The sequence below is a fragment of the Pocillopora verrucosa genome, chromosome 6 (genome assembly GCF_036669915.1).
Source record: "Pocillopora verrucosa isolate sample1 chromosome 6, ASM3666991v2, whole genome shotgun sequence".
Lineage (NCBI taxonomy): Eukaryota > Metazoa > Cnidaria > Anthozoa > Scleractinia > Pocilloporidae > Pocillopora > Pocillopora verrucosa.
Window position 1 is genome coordinate 14,683,576 of NC_089317.1, and position 20,915 is coordinate 14,704,490.

Consider the following 20,915-nt stretch of genomic DNA (forward strand, 5'->3'; position numbering starts at 1 on the left):
TGGAGACAATGCCGAGTTTCATTGCTTAGATGGTAAACGGTTTAACGAAAAATTGGATCGGTACATTATCACCATTGTGTTCAAAGACGGGAGACGCTGCAAATGCATAATTTGAAAAAGTATTTCGGTATACTAGATTACGCACTTAGAGTGTTTTCCAAGTGCTTTCCTTTATATGAAATACCTTTAAATATTTCAACACTTTTCCGCCCGGTGCATTGCGTAAGTTTTTACAAAATTGCCTTCAAAAGATAGAGTCTTTGCGAGGCCCACACTGAATTGATAAAAGCAAAAATTCAGTTAAAAATAAAAGAAACTGCCCACCATTTTTCGAAAACCTCTTGTGATTTAAGTCCTTTGAGTGCAAGGCCTTCTTTACAAGGCATGTGGAACTACTAAGAAGAAAACTCTCGAGCATATCCTCGAACTCATCTCTTTCCATCGAAATAACCCACGAAGTACCGGTTTTCAACAGAACAATTTTCAAGGTTTTCCTCAAGGAAGTCAATCTCCGATTTGTTTAAAGAAGATTGATTGGTCGCCGCCATCATTACGCATTCTAGTGTCTTATTCTAGTGTCTTATTCTAGTGTCTTATTCACTTCCCCGAGTCCCCGCGCGTACCCGAGTCCCCGCGTCCCACGTCCCCGTCCCACGTCCCCGTCCCACTTTTAGTCACAGCCGAAGCAGCCATGTGCACTACCATCGAATGATCATTGTCATACATAAATTTTAAGGAAGACCTCTAGCTTGTTACGAATCTTGATTCACGTTTGTACCTTTCTGTTATTTCCTACTAAATATTCTACCATCTTAAGTATAGATACACATATTTGCATAGATCGTATTATTGATACATACTATCAGTTTTACTTTTTTTTCCGATTAGTTAGTATATCCAATCATAGCTCGGTAAGTTTCAGGAATGAATTTGCTTCAGCTAAGCCAACATTGGAAAGACTTATAATTGTATTAATGCCTGTTATCTAAAAGGAATAAGAATCGCAGCGAATGAATTTTCAAGCGCGATGTCGTCAAGTCCATAGGACTAACATCACGGCACTTATGGGAGGGCAGGACAGCTTTTGGTGGGTAACATTTCTAAGAAGGCTATAAAAGATTAAAGTATGTTTCAGAGCGTCTTCATTGAGAAAGCGATTTCACCAATTTAGGACAAACTCTAGATATGTACTCCGAAATCTTCCTCATGGATTCCTTGACGGTCGATGATTATCGATGATCATCAGTCGATCACTCAAATTACTCAACGTTTTTTCTACCCACAAAAATCAAATGTACCCAGAAAAACGAGAAAGTCGTTGGTTTAGAGGGGAAGACGATAGAAAATCCAAAGGATGGCTTCGATTTCCTTTAATCTGAAATAAAATCAAAGTTTGACGATCCCAAAGATTTCAAGGGATCATCGGTCAACTAAAGAGACACCGAGCGCTTTATCATAATTCCATATGGCAAAAAAATAGACAATGTTTATCTGTGAAAGAGAGACTTCTATACTGCGTGCCTTTGTAAAGTGGAAGGTAGTAGTAAATTCAGACACTAATTTCAGTTATGATCAAATGTTTACAGCTGGTTGAATAACAACTGGTATTTACGCTTTACTGAGCTTGGGAAAAGTCCCGCAGTTTCCCTGCTGAATTTTTTTAATTTTTCAAAAGCTTTAACACAGTTAACTTAATATCCAAAAATCCTCTCGCTACAGAAAGTGCGAGAAGTTCTGTTATAAAGTGGGATAAGTGTTTTTACAGAGGAAAACAGGTATTACAAAGTGCGACGATTGTCACAAAGTGCGACAGAAAAACTAAGCTGTAAACAACTTGGTAATCATTTCTTAATGAGCAGTCCACATATATGAATGATTTTCATTTAATAGCAGTCTCTTGCTCATCACTTCATGAGCTTGTTACGCAGCAAAAAAATGACCAGCTCCCAGTTGACTTGCTAACTCAGTTGGTAGGGTACTACTCCTCTACTATATCGCAGAGGGTTCAACTCCCGTACAAAACTGAATTTCCTTTTTTAAAGTAAACCTCTCACAGAGAGCTTTAAGTTTGTAGCGTAAAGCCCACCAATTTACACCCCCCTCCTATCTACCACCTCTCCCTGAACAAGAGTAAACTGCCGCGATGTCACCATTTAAAAATTGGTACATGCGTCGGCGTTGCGTTCATCGAGGTGTGAAGCATGCGGGAAGTTTAGAGAGCGAAAAAGATGCGGAAGAGTCGCTGGGGACGTAGGCGGAGTGCGTTTTTAACTTTCTCAGTGCTTCACATCTCAATACTCGCACAGATGACGCTTGGCCTGATGTTTTCTCACATTTCCAAAGCAGTAGATTAGATATCCCAATAAAAAAAGGATTTGCCTCTGCTACATGCATGTCATCAACGTGCACACCAGGAACGCAAGGCACGCTGGCGCTTTAAAAATTGCTTACCTAAATTTACCAAAAATGTTTCAGGTGCTTAGATGATAATCACTTTTACGATATCAAAGAATATACAAGCAGAGAAGGGTAAGGACCGATTTACTTTGAAATTTCAAAATCGCCGATAAGTTTCAAGGTGAAGCAATTGTATAGCCTTGATGTACCAAGGGGATGTACCTGACGTCTAGAAGATTACACTACTTTCACCTCTCACTTTATAATAATTAAAATAATGGACGAAATAAAACGGGGAGTTAATTTCTCTCATATTATTTATTTAATAAAACTAAATATGGATACGATTTCACTTTTGGAGCGTTCTTCATTTGAGTACTGCAATACCAAAACATAGTGACACACAACGACTGATCACATCAAGGGCGAACATCGTAAGAAACAAAGAAAAGGAAATACACATGGCTAGGAATAAGCGCGAGATTACGCGTGAGATCAACAGGATGCAACAGATGATTGGTATTAGTTTCTAGATGATCAGTCAAAGTGGAGTGGTGATGCGTTTATTGTCTAATCACTGACAGAGCTTAGTAAAACAAAGAAAAACAAAAGCAACCCTGGATTAATTGCGATCCTCTATCTACAACAACATTTGCTGTGGTTATAACTGGAATTACAAGCTAAACTCAGCCATCTGTATCAACCTAACAAAAGAAGCCAAATAAAAGATTATTACCTTTCGTAAATCAATCGTTAATTCAATTTAACCTTTATCAAACATATCAGTGTCAAACAAATGACACCATTTGAACCTCATCAGCTGCAGTTGTAGATCTGGGGGAAGGGGAAGGGGAAGGGTCCGCGGGGGTCTGTAGCCGTTCCCTCCCCCCCTTGAGCTTGTTTATTACTTGAGTGACACCAAAATTCTTGCAAAAACAGGGTTGCACATTAGATATGTTACTTCTCAAAGTGAAGTATTCAAAATTAACTTGTCTTAAAGTAATTACTGGTTGTGTTTTCACCATTAAAGTTTGGATCCTCTCCGCCCTGAGCTGAACAGCTTATAAAATACCTAAAACACACACGACTTCTGACGCAAAACATCATTTCCTTCTCTACACAAAACGCAAACAAACATTTTTAGACAGAAATCAAACTTTCTACGGTTTTTCTGAAAATAAACTCATCACACTAGCACGTAGTTGGAAACTTTTGACACTCATAAACGGGGAACTCAATTGTGACTAATTTGTATGCAAGTAAATAAACAATTCCACGACTAATCAAGGCGCGTATAGAATCTCTAAATTAATGTTTATTTTTTTCAACATGAAGAGAGAGAGAGCTCTTTTATAATGCTTCTCACGGAACCCACAAAATGAGTTCGTGTCTTACCTTAGGAACCTAAACAGCTGTCCTTTGCACAATGCCAATCACCATTATCACATTTGCTACAAAGAATAAGACGAGCCTTTAACTAACTAACCCTTTTTCACAATCGATAGGGAATTAATGATGTTTCGATCGAAATTTTATCAACCAAAGCTTTCTTACCCATTCTTATTCATTTTAATAGAGAAGAACAAAATACAGAAAAACGCCGTCATTTCGGAGTATGCTTATTTTAATAAGGACGATCTCAGAGTTGGGAAATTTACACCAATCTAACTGGACAAGCAACTCTTACTATGATGTGATGATTACCGCATAGGGGGGGGGGGGGGGTTGTATAGAAATCCTGCGCTTTCGAGCAAACTGAACTTGCCGCCGGAAGTAAAAAAAAAAGCCAGTCAAACACGACTATTAATGAGTTTGTACGCGATTAATAGTCGTATTTACCACGATTATTAATCGTGATAGAAGACGCTTTCAGACTATTAATCGCTAGTCTTACTTTAAGGACTTTTGAGCCAAATAATCGTAAAATTCGCACTCCGGAAATTAAAAAACACTCCGGAAATTAATAAACCCCTGTTTGAAGTTATTCGATTCTTCTCAGCATTTGATTAGTGAAGGTAAGCCAATTCAAACCGTGTTTATTTGTTCTTTCAGTTGTTTGTTTCTCAATTGGCGATTAATTGATATTTGATAGTACTTTTCATTACTTTGTAAATTCATCTTCACTCTCCCGGTATAACTCTTTGCAAAACTGAATAAATTATTGCTCAGCGTACGCTGAGATGTAGTACAGATCCCATCTTGAACAAAAGAAACAATCAGAAATTAAATCAGGTTAAGATTGGCAATTCTGTTTTGTTCCATCTCTTATATCATCACAACCTAACTTTCACACTCAGCTCAGTTAACATTTTGAAGCATTTACTTCGCCTTGGGCCACTAATGATTACATATTTCAAGCTGAGAGCTTTGGAAGAGTCTACTTTCACGAAGATATTATTAAGTTGGAAACTTCCCCTTAAACTGACATTCGACTGTCAATTTATCTCTGTATCATCTTTATAATCACAATGCAAGTTTCTGTTAAAGTAATATTTTTTGAGTAACCTTCTCCGTCAGTGACATGGTATATTTTGGTCATGTGAAAGGTATCACGTACCAAGTACCACGTACCAAGTACCACGTAACAAGTACCACGTACCAAGTACCACGTAACAAGTACCACGTACCAAATACCACGTACCAAGTCTCCAGTATGAAAACTCCAAACACAATAATTCTAAAATTGTTTTAAAAAGTTTTTCCACTTTAGGGTGGGCCCCTGTTACAGTTGGGATGGCATAAGTCATAGAAACTCGGCTCTTCTTCTATTACAACCAAAACTTACCACAATGTGCACTGATCCCGAAGCAGTTTCAAATCCCCATGCAAAAACTTCTGACCATCATACACACAGCCTGTTAAAACGAAAACTTCATTTAGTAGCTGTGAGAAAGTATTTTTGACAACTATGATTACAATTATTGTATTTAGTTTCTCTGATCCCTTACTCAATAAAGACTTAATTACAGACTGCTGACGGCATTGAACATATTAATATATGTATTAGTAATGGTACTAAGGACTGAATGGAGTACAATTCGGGGAGATATGGGGCGAGTGACTTTGTCAATAACAAAATGCAAAGAACTCAGCAATGAAAAATTCAATGTGAGAGCACATACGCTTAACATTGATTCACTTTTGTTTTCAATGTGGACCTCTCAACCTTATCACTCAAGAGATTTTCCTCACTTTGATTAACACATTGGCTAGGTAGTCCAGTATTAATGGTTGATTACTGAAAGTGTTTTATATCTATACGCTGCCTAACGGTCCCATTTGGCTTGTCCAATCACAAGTGTTTGAAATAAGACAGGTGAAATTGGACAGTTTGGACTTGAAATAGCATATTAAGCCACAAATAGTTGTTTAGATACAATCATGTCCGAGTATTTCATCAATGATCCAATTATTTGCGGAACCCAAGCGCTCATTACTCATATGGCAACTTTGCTGTAAATTGGCAGGTTTCTTAAAAAATTGCTGCACACTAAGTGAAAGGAGTGTAATCAATAAGCTGGTCCTTAATTCGATAAAAATGTTCCACTTACTAATCGCCAAACACGCTTAGTAAAAAATTACAACAAATTAAACGAGTAATTAAAAATTTATTTGACAGGTCAATATCGAAAGTTACAAAAAATAAAACACGCCAAATACACAACACATACCCCCCTATCAGGTGCATCCAATGGGTTACTGGATCTTACGCTGATGCCGGATCTTTATCGCAATAAGATATCGAGCATTTTACCGGAATTGCGGCCAAAAGAAGAGAATGAGAATGAAGCGAACCCCGTGGGTGAAGCCATTCCCTAGGAAATTCAGAACTCGGATAGGACAGAGGAATGTGCGAAAACTCTACAAGACTGGAAAGTTAGTTCAACCGGCGACGGAAATGAGACGTTTATAAACTGGAGATTTTGGGAGTCCAAGAGGATAATTGTTGATACACGTAAGGGTTCTCTTGAAAGTATGAAAAGAACACGGAAGGAGTGGTTGTCTAACGAAATGTATACAGAATTCTTAAAGTTGGTTTGAGAGAACAAAGAGATTCCAACCGACTTGAAGAGAGGTCTTCTAGTAAACGTGACAAAGAAAGGCGACCTCAGCTTGTGTGGCAGCTGGGGGAAATAATGCTATTCTCAATAACCAGCAGAGTCCTAAATCGAGTCACATTAAACCGAACGACAATGGCCGTTGACAAAGTAACAAGAGATGAGCAAGGGGGATTCAGAAAAGATATCTCGTGTTTCTTTTTCTATAGACGTACAAGTTCGGCCGCCAGTTCCCACCGAAGGCGCACGCAGAGTCGCTAAACTTGCATCCATGAGATTTCTAAGGGAACGGATCAGACTAACGTAGAGAGCCAAAGGAGATGCTATGAAGGAAGCAGAATCCACAGCGCACAGAATAACATCCACTCTCACGACAGACAACACCAACAGGATACCAGAACAAGTCAAGACCAACACCCAACGAGTCTTTAACACCACCAAAGACAGACAAAAGTATAAGTTTGAAAAACTTTTGCGCGAGAAACAGGCGGCGGTCTCTCCAAGCGATACGCCGTATGTTGACAAAACTAATTGGGTCCTTCAACAGCTAAGTTACCAGAGCTTAACATCACGAAGGAATTGCGAGACGCGCTCAAAGACTTCAAAGAGGACGATTCCATCATGGTTCTCCCAGAGGACGAAGGGCGCGCTAGCGTCATCATGAATACCAACACCTACCACGCTAAGATGTCTAACCTCATCGAGAACGGATCGTACCAGCTCCTACAAAAAGACCCGACAGACTGTCTTACCAGGAAGTTGTCCGAGAAGCGGCTAGCCTTGAAGCAAAGTGGACATCTATCAGAGGCCGTTTACAACAAGATCAGACCTCAGACACAAACAGCCACTTAAAATCAACGGCTTACCAAAGATCCACATGGCCGACGTACCGTTAAGACCTATTGTGTCAAGTGGACACCTATCTGAGGCCATTTACAACAAGATCAGACCTCAAACGCAAAAAGCCGCCTAGAATCTACAACTTACCGAAGATCCACAAGGCCGACGTACCGTTAAGACCTATTATGTCATGCGTTAACTCCTTCGCATATGACATGTCCGCCTACCTAGCTAACATCTTGTCACCTTTAACAGGTAACTCGGATTTCACGGTGACTAATTCAGCTCAATTCGCGTCAAACATCAGCAGTGAGACGATCGTAGACGACTAGATCATGGTGTCTTTCGACGTAGATTCCTTGTTTACCAACGTTCCTATCGACGACGTTGTACAAGCCACGCTGCAGAAACTGGAGAACGACCCCAGCCTCCCAGACCGCACGACGCTAACACCTGCTCAGATCGCCGACCTTCTGAATTTCGTTTCGAGATCCACATACTTCCAGTGTAATGGATCGATTTACGAACAAAAAGAAGGCACAGCCATGGAGAGCCCGGTTTCCGCTGTTATTGCTAACCTCTACTATTGGCAAAAAAGTACTGAACTTCATCAATACATTTTTACGGAAGATTCTGAATATCCATTTACCGAAGATAATTTCAAATGACGAACTATGGAAACAGGCACAACAAAGCCGTCTAGGCGAAAGCATTACTTTAATACAAGACAAAGGATGTGGATTGGACGTACGTTCTGGAAGCCTGAGAATAATATCATCCTTCAGACATAGTTTGATGCTACTCTGGTTTGCAGATTTAATGAATGTAACCGAAGAAGTTACAATTCATAGACCCTAATAACTTCTTCGGTTACATTCATTAAATCTGCAAACCAGAGTAGCATCAAAATATGTCTGATTGTCCACCTGGTTGCCGTGTGAACTTTAATATATAATATCATCCTTATTGTCCTCGAATGGAGCCCTGGGGGTCTAGAGGAAGAGGTCGTTCAAAGCAGTCCTAAAGGTGCAATACTTAAGATCAGCTTGCTAAGAAGAACATCTCCTGGAGGGACGCACAGACAACGGCCCAAAGTAGAGTCCGGTGGCTCTATGCTTCACAGCAGGAGCGAAGAACGTGTAATCTAATATAATATAACGCACCCCTGGGAATAAAACTGAAGTTCTTAAATGCGGGTAATACTGTATTAAGCATGTGCAAAGGAACTTAATAAAAAATAATCTGTACCGTAGAATTAATATTTTTTCCTTCCTTGGAGATCTTTAGGTTTCTCCGTGAGAGCCAAATGTTTATCAACAATTCAAGTGTTACCCTTACCTTGCTGAATGGTGTCTGGACAGACTAGGCAACACCTTTGTTCAATTTTCAAAGGTGCCCTACAGAACACTGGAGGGCAGGTAGTCTGAGTGCATTCAGGTTTGCGATCACTTCCACAGTAACAAGAGGTGCACTCATCTCTTTGCCACATTTCAGCCTCTCGGTAGTATTTCTTGGTTACTGTGTCATAGCACTTGCTGGTTGATTTCACAACTTACAAGATAGAACAATGTAAAATTAAAACTTGATTGCTTTAAAGGAATTTAACTGAGAATTCAAGAGTACAAACTGATACACAACACAAGTTCGGGTTCTAATGTCTTCCGTTGACTTGCAATAAACACAGATGCATTCATTTTTACCACCAGTAAAAAAGTGACTTGACCATGCGACATTCAGGTCATAACTGCAAGGTCTCATTTTAAAAATTACCACTAGCAAGTATTGAAAAAAAAAAAAGGATAATAAAAAAGTTCAAATACCAGTAATTAAATGTGTTAAATAAAGAGCAAGCTTTACCATTGTCATCCTTGCATTTTGGACAACACTGGCTGTTATCTCGGAGAAGATCTTTACATGGAGGATCTCTTTCACACATCTGCACAGCACATGCTGCCTTACCACTTTTGCCACAGTAGCATGTTGTACACTGATCTAACTGCCATGTCTGACCCATAAGGTAATATTGTCCAGAGCGGATGTCACGACACATACCTTGCCGTTTTCCATGATTGATGCTCACTTCAAAAGATACGAATTCAATTTTGCAATAAATCTGTTGGACACTTTCAACACACAATAATGTTAAAAGGAATCATAAATCTGCTATGAAAGGGATGAGACCTCCCACTTTCTCATCGTCAAAATCTGCAACCCGCAAACTAGTACCGTCTTTTACTTCGTTGTGGTACGTTGCACAACTGAGTATTACCCAAGCACGACAAGCCTAAATACCTAATGAAACCAAGTTAAACCACAAACATTGTGCGCGTTTGGTTTGATAATGAAAACAATCGGTTGAACGTTATAGAAATTCCACAAATTTCTTTTGCAACTGTTTGTGATGTTCTAGTTGATCAACAACTGAGTGTGACAGTGGCTAAGCCAGGATCTCATATACTGGATGTTCAACTTTCAACTATCGTATTAATTGACCAGGTACTGTAATTATCAACAACAATGGAGCATGCTATTCATTCCGACCATGCAAACAACGACAACACATGCAGAAAGAAAATTTACAAGAAACTTGGAACCAACCTAAGGGCAGACCTCATAGATAAGATAGCTCAGATACCAAAAGTTAGTGTGCATATCTTAAAAAGAGAAAGTTAATGCACCACCCAATATGAATACACCTGTATGAGTACTGGGTTTTAAATCCAACACTTTCAGCCTGCATAACAAACATTAAATGAGTAAGGAATAGAGATAACAAGAAAAATCAAGGCGAATTACTATAAAATGTAGGCTTAAGCCAAGATAGAGGGTGCAGAAAGATTAATGACAAGTTTCTGGTTCACCATAAATTATCTACATGGTTTATGGAGACAAAATTGGAACGTCTGTTACCGCCAAAAACATACCTAGGACAGTATCCAGTTTATTCTTTGCCAAAGCTTTGATAAGATCTACACAGCAGACAAGTGAGATAAGTAACAAGTAATTAACATCACATAGACTACAAGTAGATAATTGTACAGCTAAACTTAGTGATGAAATGTTCGATATTTGCAAGTGTTTACCACGAACTCTTTAAGTTTCACGGAAATGTTAAATAATTATTTAGTAAGCAAAGTTTTTGCTCTCTTGTACCTCACCCAATACCTGTAAAAAATGACGTATTTCCAATAACTAAAAGTTACCGCGAAACTTCTTGTCATACCGTATCCAGTGTGTATCGCGTTTACGTGTTAATTATTTGTGTGTTAATGTTTCATTAGTTGTGTTAGGTACTTGTACTTTAGGTACTTAGGCGTGTGGATATTTCAAATAAAAGAATGTGCACCAATACGCACGAATTCAGTCACAATAAAATGAGCCAATTTTCATATCCAAGAATGGTGTCCTCTCGCTTTAAAAGTGGCCTCATTAAGGGAGAGATGTTGCTTAATGTCCAGTGATTACTTCACTTACATCACTCACATGCACACATTACACGAGTTTAAGTAAGATGTTGTAGTTAATCCATGTAAGGAAAATCGGTACAGTTATGAATGTACTCTCAAAAAAAATACGCCGAGAGTTTTTTGGTCTTCCTTGCATTACCTGCATCCGTATGTCCTGAAGTGGTAGAGTCCGTCAAGGGGCATACAGGACAGCATTGTCCTCTGATATAAAAAGGGTCTTTACAGTCTGGATGGCGGCATACTGTTGCAAGGCATTCTGACGTGCCGTTACGGCAAACACAGACAGTACAATCATTTGGTTCCCATGTTTCGTCCTCACCATACAACTTGTTACTGGGTGAATCGTGACATTTAGCTAACCATCAAAACGAAAAACAAAAAGAGAAGGTGCAAGTTAAGTTATTTGCTTTATTGGCATTAACTTTGTGTGACAGTCGACTTGGGTTATTCCCGCACTGAGATTTTGGTTCATTTTCGACTATTACTAAATAAAATATTGTTTAAATAAAAAGCAGTTACTGTAGTTTCTCGGAATTAGTACCCTCCTTGCAGCCCGAGATTTTGAATGATATCACCTTGGCTATGTATTTCACTAACTCTTCCTGAATTCACATAAATAAGTGATATGTATCTCACTCCATGCTGGGAATTGATTAAATTCATTTATGAGATTGCAGAAATGAAAGCAAGTCAGTAAACCTGTTACCAAGGAAAACTATCAGCCTGCCCTAGTTTCTGAATCACATAGTTTCCTATTATGCCCATTCCTGGACAGGATGCTATTCCATCACAGGTTACCCGCCAGCATTTTGTCAGCTCTTACTCACAGTTTGCTGTCATCAGTTTGCATTGCAGAGCCAGGTACCAAGGGTAGAGTGGGTACACAAGTGATCCACCCATAAAGCTGATACCTGGACTTTTTCATTCAGAGTGCACAGAGCTCATCGATCGTTAAGCCTCTCTATCTCCCTTCCTAACATTCATTTCCTTTGTAAATATCCAAGGGTAGACAGTTGGAAAATTGAATATTAGTCTGTATTGCAGCTAGTGCAAAGAAGGTTGAAGTGAATTTACAGTTGGTCGATGGCAAACAGCAATTACTATAAGCTATTAATTATGTTAAAATGACATTTAGATGCATTTGCCATTCACGGTACCATATTTTTTACATATCCTGGCTGGATATTGTATTTAACAAGAAAACAAACTATTATGAGAAAGTTTCGCGTGGCAGTTTAATAAGTACTAGATTGGTATACCTTTACCAACTTGAGGCCTTTTTGTTGGAAGTGTTGTATGCCTCTCCTTTTGCTTTGAATTTACTTCTGTTGATGTTAAAAGTATTTTAATCAAGCCCAGTTCAATGGTATAACTTTTCATGAAACATACTCAAATACCTGTGTCACCATAAATGTTCAAGTCTAAGAGTTGACTCAAATGTGGAATTACATTGATCAAATTTATTCTTTCTCCAAAGAAAGGAACTGTTGGATTTTAAAAAAATTACATTTGCAATTGAATACAGCTAGGTCTCAGAAAAATAAAATCAAGAAAAATTTAAAATTACCAGTTGATTATATTTTTAAAAATATTTCCCCCCTTTTGTTAACATGCAAAATGTTGAACATAACAAGAGCATTTCCTTAAAAATTTGGCAAAAAAACCTAATGATAACAACTATACTTGACAACTCCATCTTTCTTCCCTATCAAGGGGAATCCTTGAATAATTAAAGACCCTTTGGTTGAGTCGCAACCCACACATAAGATCTGAACCATATTAAATTTTTTGTTTTTATTTTGGTTTAGCTTTTCAGACTTTTTGAAGTCCTTGGCAATAATGCTACGGAGGTAGCTAATGCATGACTAAGGAGCACTTCATAAAAGATGGATTTTGGTGTGATCAGCATTACAAGGGAATAACTTAAAACTTGAGATACCATAACGTTTCTGCTGCAGGTACATGGCAATTTCAGTTGCTTAGGCAATTAATTATTTTGAATTAAAAAATTAGCCCACTCTTAATTGACCTGTTACCTTTAAAGAAGCCCATGCAATGCATTCCAAGATTTTTCTGCTTCTAATTAGCTTAGGGTGACAAGAAAACTCAGACCCCCAAAAATCACACTTGTAAGTGTCACCAAAACCCAGAACCTTTGGTGTCTTGAAGACTCAGACCCCAAAAAACTCTGACCACTTGGTGTCTTGAAAATTCAGACCCCCAAAAATTCAGCCTTCAAGCAAAACTCAGACTCCTTACTCTGATTTATTAAAATTTACTGAGCGCAGAGATCAAAGTCACAAATTATATTTCAGTCCTTAGTTGCATCTTTAAAGTGACAGTTGGCTTAATTATAAATGTCTTTTTTGTTGCTAAGAAATTGTGTATTAAGAAGTAATCGAACAAATATGCAGTTTAAGATGCAAATATTGACAGTGCTATAATTCACGATTTAAATCGCCGAGTGCCCTAAATTTTGAAACTGAGCAGGTAAGTTTTCACTGGGGGGTTTGAGTTTCATAACACCCTCTTAGCTTACCTTCATTTTACATTGCTTAACAGGTTAGTTTTTATGTTACGTTATAATCATTATGGTTATCATTATTGTAACTGATTTATTTATCATCGTTATCATCACCATTACCACTTTGTCAGTGATATTAACTTAACTGCTTGGAATCTTTGTCTAACAGTACAGTAAACGGATCTTGTCTTTAGGATAATTTTTAGTCATCATTGCATCATTTAGTCATCATTGCACTAGTGCTTGAGATTGGTGTACTCAGCAGCAAAATAAGCAAATTTTTTAGTATCTGGGTGTTCTACAAGAATGAAATACACAACCCCTTCTTTCATGTAGAAAAAGTAGTATCACAACAAGTGATTAAGTCTTCACTGAAGATCATTTACACTAACAATTTTGTCTTTGTTCATACTTGAAACAATTCTACAGTTGTTTTATGTGATTGTCTTATATTCCTGTCATATCACCAGGTTTTGAATTTGTTATTTCAGGTTTCAGCTAATTACATATAAGAAAAGCTCTTTGGTAGGCATCTCTTTTCCAACAAGTGTCTTAAGAATACAATAGTAACTCATTTCAACTTACAACATCCATCCCACAAATGTCAATACTTAAATAGGAAATATCAATATTCTGGTAGTGATGATTTTAAATCTCTGATCATTCCTAATGCCATGTACAATAGGGCTTACCAAATATTTCTAACTTAAAAAGGGATGAGATTATCATGTCTTTGCATTCATTCTTCACAGTAATGCTTGCAGACTTGTATCCAAAGAAAAGCTAAGGGTCACAAAAGGATTATTCATTTATAACATATGTAGAACCTTGCATGGAAACAACAATAATTGCTAAATATCTATTTTGACATATATTTATTTGAGTATTTTCATTAAGTATTGTTGTAGTGCTTAATTTAAGCTACTGGTACTTGTATTTTGACACTAGCAAAAGTTTAATACCACAGTCTATCTGGTACCTTTTTCAATATCAACCTTGCATGAAAACTCATTAGCTTGACTGTCACAAACTTATAAGCTGTATTTTCTGTAAGGTGAAAGAGCTATTTCAAGAAAAAGGTAGTGCAGGAGGTTTTTGTTCTCACCTGTGACAACTGGGGCAGAGGTAGAGGATGGCAAGCTATAAACTGAAGTTGAAGACAGTGAAGAAACTGTTGGGGCAAGAAAAAAATACTCTTAGTTTCTTCAGAAATGTTTGAATCCATGACAACTAAAGCAGCTTGTAAGTTTGTGATAGTTACAGTTTGACCAAACTGTAATAAAATTGCATTTATTTTACAAAATAATTGAAAATAGCCTTATCTGATACATGCTTTGTCATTAGCACACTAATTAACCTAATTAACCTAATTAGATAACAGTTTAATAGGAACAAGGATATTGTATATACTGGTTGACAAAGATTACCTTGATAAAATGTTGCACCAGTCTCTACATGGGAACAATAAAATCTCCTATGAAATTGTAATAAGGCTGATATTTCACAATGGTGAAAAGTTACATATTCTAGTAACATAATTGTTGAATACAGTACAAGATATAATCTCATTCATTGTTCAGGATCTCAGAAGAGCACACCTCTTTGCTATTGATGTAAGAGTTTCTCTTTGTCTAAAAAAGTCAAGTATTCTTGCTGATTTGCAATCTTTGGGATTTTTACCATTCATCAATTATGATTCATTAAGAGAGATAAATTGTGCAAAATTGTCTGCCATGGAAATGGTGGGGTTACTGTAAAATTGACTTGCTACCAGCATTTAACCCTATATCGTAACGATGGGCATACATTCTATGATTTGAGTAACAATCATATGCTTTTCTACATGTTAGTATGACATTTTTTCCTCTCCTCTACAGGAATTTAAGAGTCTATTGTGTCTTGTTACACTTCCACTCTGTTCACTTTAAGTAAATCTGTGGGTGTAATATGGGTGAAAAAGCAGTTTGGAAGGAATTAAGAATTTCCTTTTCATTAACAAATGCAAACATGTTGGTGTCATAGTTAAGCTCAGCAGTAAAGTAAAACCATAACACACTTTGGTCAGTAAGTTGGCCAATGATGACATTAAAGCATATAGTATTTATTATTCATGCATAGCATGCATCCTGCCTAAGATTTACCAAAGTACATATTTCAAACTGTTATTTCCAAACTACTACAGCAGACTCATCTGCTGACTCAGATGTATTTACAATAAAGCAATCTTGCAGTTGGCCCCAGAGTATAGCTTGGGACCTTTTGGTGATAAATGTCTTTTAATCAGCACAGTGTACCAGGCATATGTATTTTTTTTATATAAAGCAGACTTGAATAAGAGTCAATTAGCATCATCGTGCTAGTTACTTAAATCCAAAATCAATGTCTTTATATATTAACTCCAAATATATTCTAAGTGAGTCCAAATAGTTTCTATAAGTTACAACAGTCTGAAAATCCTTTCTTGCTAGGAAGTAGTAAGTTAATAGCAGAAGCCATTTCATATACAAGGTATCAAGAGGTCTTCAAGGGCATGAGGTTGATATGATCTGCTTCAGCCTTTCAACACAATGTGTTCTTCATATCTCCTATGACTGAGGGAACATCCACTTTACATGCATCAACAACTAGCCAAGGTTTAACTTCCTGGGGTTTGTAGAACGTCTTTTAAGTGCTCCATACCAAATTGCAACCCTAGCACGGGTTTTCTCTCTTTTCCTCATGCAGTATTTCTTGCAGTCTACCTTCCTGTAAAAATTGTTCATGTTGCCTTTACAGCCACCATATGTGAATTTCAAGCATTTCTTGCTATTTGAGTTAAAATACCAGCGGGGAAAGGAAGCACGACACGGCCCTGCAACTTGAGGCAAGTAACAGACTTCCTTCCACATTTGAATAGGTCGTTCTGCATAAATGGAAAAGCAAATTTTTACTAAACCATCAACTATTGCCATGTATACCCATCTGTGCCAGTGGGAAATAGAGATACCATCCTCAATATCTGAATTACTTTGTACACATCAACACTAGCTGCAGAAATCTTATTGGTACACTACAGAACAGTCATACTGGAATTAGGGAAAACAGTTTCTGGGCTCCTTTGAGGATAATTAAGGTAATGTTTCCTATTACCCATGGTGATGATAAGTTTTAAAGAAGTATTGTTGATACCAAGAGACCCATCACAAGGAATGTGGAGCAGTGACAACATACACACCACAACAAATTGATACACTATTAAAACATATGTTAAATAGACTTGGTTATTGGTTATAATAAGCCTAAACTGGTTATCAACATTTGCAGGTTGCACTTGTAGTAAGAGAACAGATAAATTCACAACAGTTATGTATGGAAATCACCGTCAATGATCAAGATGAGATCTCCAATGCCTGGTTAACTTATGCTGCTTAGTCTTAAGTCCATACACAGCTTGCTAAGGCCATGGCAGATGAAAAGGGTGGGGTCTGTTCAGTGCACACCACTCTTCACTCAAAAAATCCATCGCACAGGTTCCAAGGATATGTCCAAAACCTGGTTGGCTTGCCACAGTCAACAGATATCTTCTGAAGCAGTCAATCATTGTTGGAAAGGGAGAGGTATGCACCCACCTGTTGTTGTGCAAAAGGTCTGAAACTTGTGTGCTGGAACATCATGCTCGATGCAGCTGACAGCATTAATACTCTCAGCCAAGTCAGCTTCCCAGGGATAAGCAGCTCCAAGAGCTCAGGGCTGAATACACCTTAGATTGGTCTTGCAAATCAGTGAAAGAGAGACACAAGGGGTGGGCTTTACGGTCAGAACCTCCATTGCTTCAAGCTTGAAATCATGCCAATAGGTCACTCTGACCATACCATTTTCATGTGCACTCCACTGAAAGACCAGGTAACATTCAACTGCAATCTGTGCAGTCTCATTTCACTGCAAATGACAAAATCATTATCTTTGGTGACTTCAATGCCCAGATTTAGAAATGTGGAAAGAAGTACTTGGTAAACACACAATGACAATGGGTGGTTGCTGTTGTGGAACAACAACTCATTATTACTGCCTCCATCTTCCAACAAAAAAACCTGAAAATATTCTGATGCATCCTCACTCCAAACATTGGAACCCCATAGATTACATCCTACTGCAACAGTGTGACTTGAGAAATGTCCTTTACACCAGAGTGATGCTCAGGGAAGAACCTCATACCTTCTGTGGACTTGATCACTGCAAACTGAAGCTTCACCTCAAACCTGGACCTAAACAAGAGGGGTCCCAAAGAGAAAGTTCAAAGTTGGCAGCTTTAAGTCACCTTAAGGGGAAGCTGACTTCCAGGCAGGCCTACAGTTGAGGTCACTGATTCATCTGCTGAAACACTTTGGGTTTACTGACATTACAGTTCTGCAGACTTCTAAAAAGTCTTTGGGTTCTCAACAGAGAAGAACAAAAGATGAAACCAATGAGAAAATTCAACAACTACTAGCAATAAAGAGATCTGTTCACCAGGCTCACTTAGCACAGACATCACCCTGTGAAGAAAGCCACCTTCTGTCTTGTATGCAGCAACCTCCAGCACAAACTAACTGACATAGAGAGGATGTGGTATCATGCCTTATAAAAGAAAACTCAGATTTATAGAGACACCAGAAATATCAGAGGTATCTACAAAGTCCTGAAGGTGGTTTATGGCCCCTCAATCCAAGCTCAGAGTCCTTTATGTTGTAAAACTGGGCAGGACATTTCCACAAATCTACAGCTCTCAAACCCCTCAACAACCAGTAATAACTGAATCAGATGAACTTCCTTCCATCAAAGAGACCATCAAAGCTATACTGCAGCAGAAGAGTAACAAGAAAAAACTGGAAACAAAGGGTTCAGCGTTAGTTACAAAACTTCACCAGCTATTTGTCTGTTGTTGAAAGCAAGAGCTGCTCTCTATTTCAAGTAAAATCTTTGCAAGGATACTTATGAACAGACAGCTACCGACTATCACTTAAAACCACCTCCCATATGGCCAATATGGTGTCTGAGCCAATAGAAGCACATATGGTGTTTGTTCTCAGTTTCACCACATGGTCATGCACTTGCACAAAGATCAAAGAGGCCAAGTCAGACTCCACAGTAACCTCTCCAAGCTCTCCTCAGTTATCCATAGGGTGAAGCAGGGTTGTGTCCTGACTCTGAATCTGCTAACAATCTTCTTTAACATGATACTCAAGCAGGCTACTGTATCTCTGGATGACGAGGATGGAGCTGACGCCAGAGACCATCTCATGGCTACTTGTTCAACACAGGTCCACACAAAGACCCTTGAGTAATTGATCTGTTATCTCCTCTTTGCTGACAATGCAGCTCTTGTTGCCCATTCTCATTGCCACAGGAAGAGTAGTGCCTTCCTTACATCACTGGTAAGAAGACTTTTGACTTACCTGGGTGTGCCATTGCACCTGGTGCCAACATTGACAGGAAATTGACTGCAGACTGGCACAGGTGAACTGTGCCTTTGGCAGACTGTTCAAATGTGTGTGGAACAAAAAAAATTCCTGAAAAAGAGCACCAAGATCAAAGTGAACAGTGCTGTTGTCCTCACTGCCCATCTGTACAGCTTGAAGTTGTGGGTTACCAACATCACCATCCATGACTCCTCAAGTGCTTCCACCAGTGCTGTCTCACTTCCATCCTTAATATCCAATGGAGTGACTTCATCACCAACACTGAATTCATGCAACATGGGGATGTAACAAGAGTTGAGGCTTTACTGCTGAAGTCACAGTTACAGAAAGCAAAGTGCATCTCCAGGATGGAGAATGGCACTGAAGAAATGTTACAAGGAAAAGTTACTGTTTAAAGAAACCTCTTGGCACCTGTGAAATAGACCTTTTCCAATGGTCCACCTTAGCTGTAGTCTGCTATGCCAGATGTTACACCATTAACCGTGCAGCCTCTTCCTTCAAAGACTCCTGCAGGACCTTCTTCTATGATAAAAGACAGGAGGAAGAATAGACACACTGTGACATCAAACCTTAGCCTGACTTTTGTCTACAGTCACTGCAACCAAACCTGCCTGTCTGGTATCAGCCTGTTTATCACCACATGTGTGCCTGCAGTCCACATGTACCACCTTCCTAATCTTAGTTTATGACACAATGTCTCACATACCTTCATGTGTGAACACAAAATGTAACCCTTAATGTAAAAACATTGTTTTTCATTAATGTTTATACAATAAACTCTATCCTTCACAAATGGTCTCAAATTATGTTAAATTATGTTTATGAAACATCTCTTCACTAGTAAGATTACTATTTCAACCAATCAACTTCTCTTAATTTTCCACAAACGTAAAAGTTGTAAAAGCTGCCCCTTACGCTTTGGAAAACAATCATACAGTGATATAAGGCCAATTAAAGTCAGAGATGCAAATCAATTTTTCCTTCAAAATACAGTAATTAGCCACAATATGTTGCAGAACGAACTTATAAGAAAAACGCTTGTGCCAACCTGTTGTATGATGATTATCAACTTTTTGAGAAGGCTTCTGGTTGATTTCTTGTGCAGAGCCTATGAAGAATAGATGCATCTAGTGAACAATAAATCCAATGAAATGGAATATAACTAAAATGATCAAAAAAGAAGGCAGTATCTGTCAGTTAGCCATTCATTTATGATATAACACCACAGGTTTGAGCAAGGCATGCAGTAATAGTTTTCCACCTTTCATCACATAAAAGCCAATGGCACTTAACCTCTTAAAAGTAATCTTAACATAAAGACCTCTTTACCAAATCCAATAGGATTCTATTGTAGATCTAACCAGTTTTGCCATATTGCAATGTTTTCAGAAAAACTTATTGAAATATTGAAAACTGCAATCACCACAAGGCATCCACCTGTTTAAATCTCGGGCATAAGTGAAAAATTGCACAAACTGTTTGAGACCTCCTATGACTGATTCATTGGTTTATGCAGCATTTCTCTTCTACAAATTATATGAGTAACTTGATCCTCCCTCTTCCTTGCAATCTAAAAGCAATTATGAGCCATCATATATTTTTGCTCCCTCGATATTGGTGTAAATGCACCACAGAACTGAATATTCCCCAGCTAAACTGGGGGGAAAACAAGGATATCACTCAAGTGATATTCCCCAATCTTAAAAACTTACTGTCTACTTTAATAATTCTTCACTCAAAATAAGGGAACATTTCATGGTTGGTAGAGAATGGAAATATTTTTTGTTGATAAAGTTGTACCAGAAAATACTCCAAAGAAAACATCCCAGCAATCAGTAAGCTGCTCATAAACATTTTTTTACATGGGTTGCAAAATATTTGTACAATAACAAACAAAGTAGCCTCAATTTTGTGCAGAGATATGCTTGTGTATTTGTCCTTGGATATGATTGTATTTATTGTTATTCTATTATTCTATGCTTATTCTATTCTATTCTATTATTTAAACAAAACAAAACCACACGAGATTCTATTCTATGCTTATTCTATTCTATTCTATTATTTAAACAAAACCACGCGAGATGGAACAAAGGGACAGGAATAACTGCAGATTTACTTTCTAATAAGGTAAAGATAACTTTCACAATGATTTTTGACTAATCGTCAATTGATGAGGATTTTTAATCATTTC

At 38.1% G+C, this 20,915-nt stretch overlaps 1 protein-coding gene across 3 annotated transcripts in view; it reads right to left on the reverse strand.

Annotated features, from left to right (window-relative positions):
• Positions 1-2,696: 2,696 nt before the first annotated feature.
• LOC131773581 (cysteine-rich motor neuron 1 protein) overlaps positions 2,697-20,915 on the reverse strand; it is a 34,740-nt gene continuing 16,521 nt past the window's right edge. The window contains exons 8-17 of one of the 3 annotated variants that reach the window (XM_066168317.1): positions 19,773-19,832; positions 14,392-14,457; positions 12,028-12,087; positions 10,902-11,117; positions 10,220-10,264; positions 9,153-9,374; positions 8,634-8,846; positions 5,183-5,252; positions 3,793-3,848; positions 2,697-3,101 (exon numbers count right to left, since the gene is read on the reverse strand). In XM_066168317.1, coding sequence (XP_066024414.1) covers positions 3,794-3,848; positions 5,183-5,252; positions 8,634-8,846; positions 9,153-9,374; positions 10,220-10,264; positions 10,902-11,117; positions 12,028-12,087; positions 14,392-14,457; positions 19,773-19,832 — 1,007 coding nt within the window. In that variant the 3' untranslated portion in view covers positions 2,697-3,101; position 3,793. Of the gene's footprint in view, positions 3,102-3,792; positions 3,849-5,182; positions 5,253-8,633; positions 8,847-9,152; positions 9,375-10,219; positions 10,265-10,901; positions 11,118-12,021; positions 12,088-14,391; positions 14,458-19,772; positions 19,833-20,915 lie in introns of all 3 variants that reach the window. The other 2 variants (XM_059089525.2, XM_059089526.2) reach the window with 2 other exon arrangements.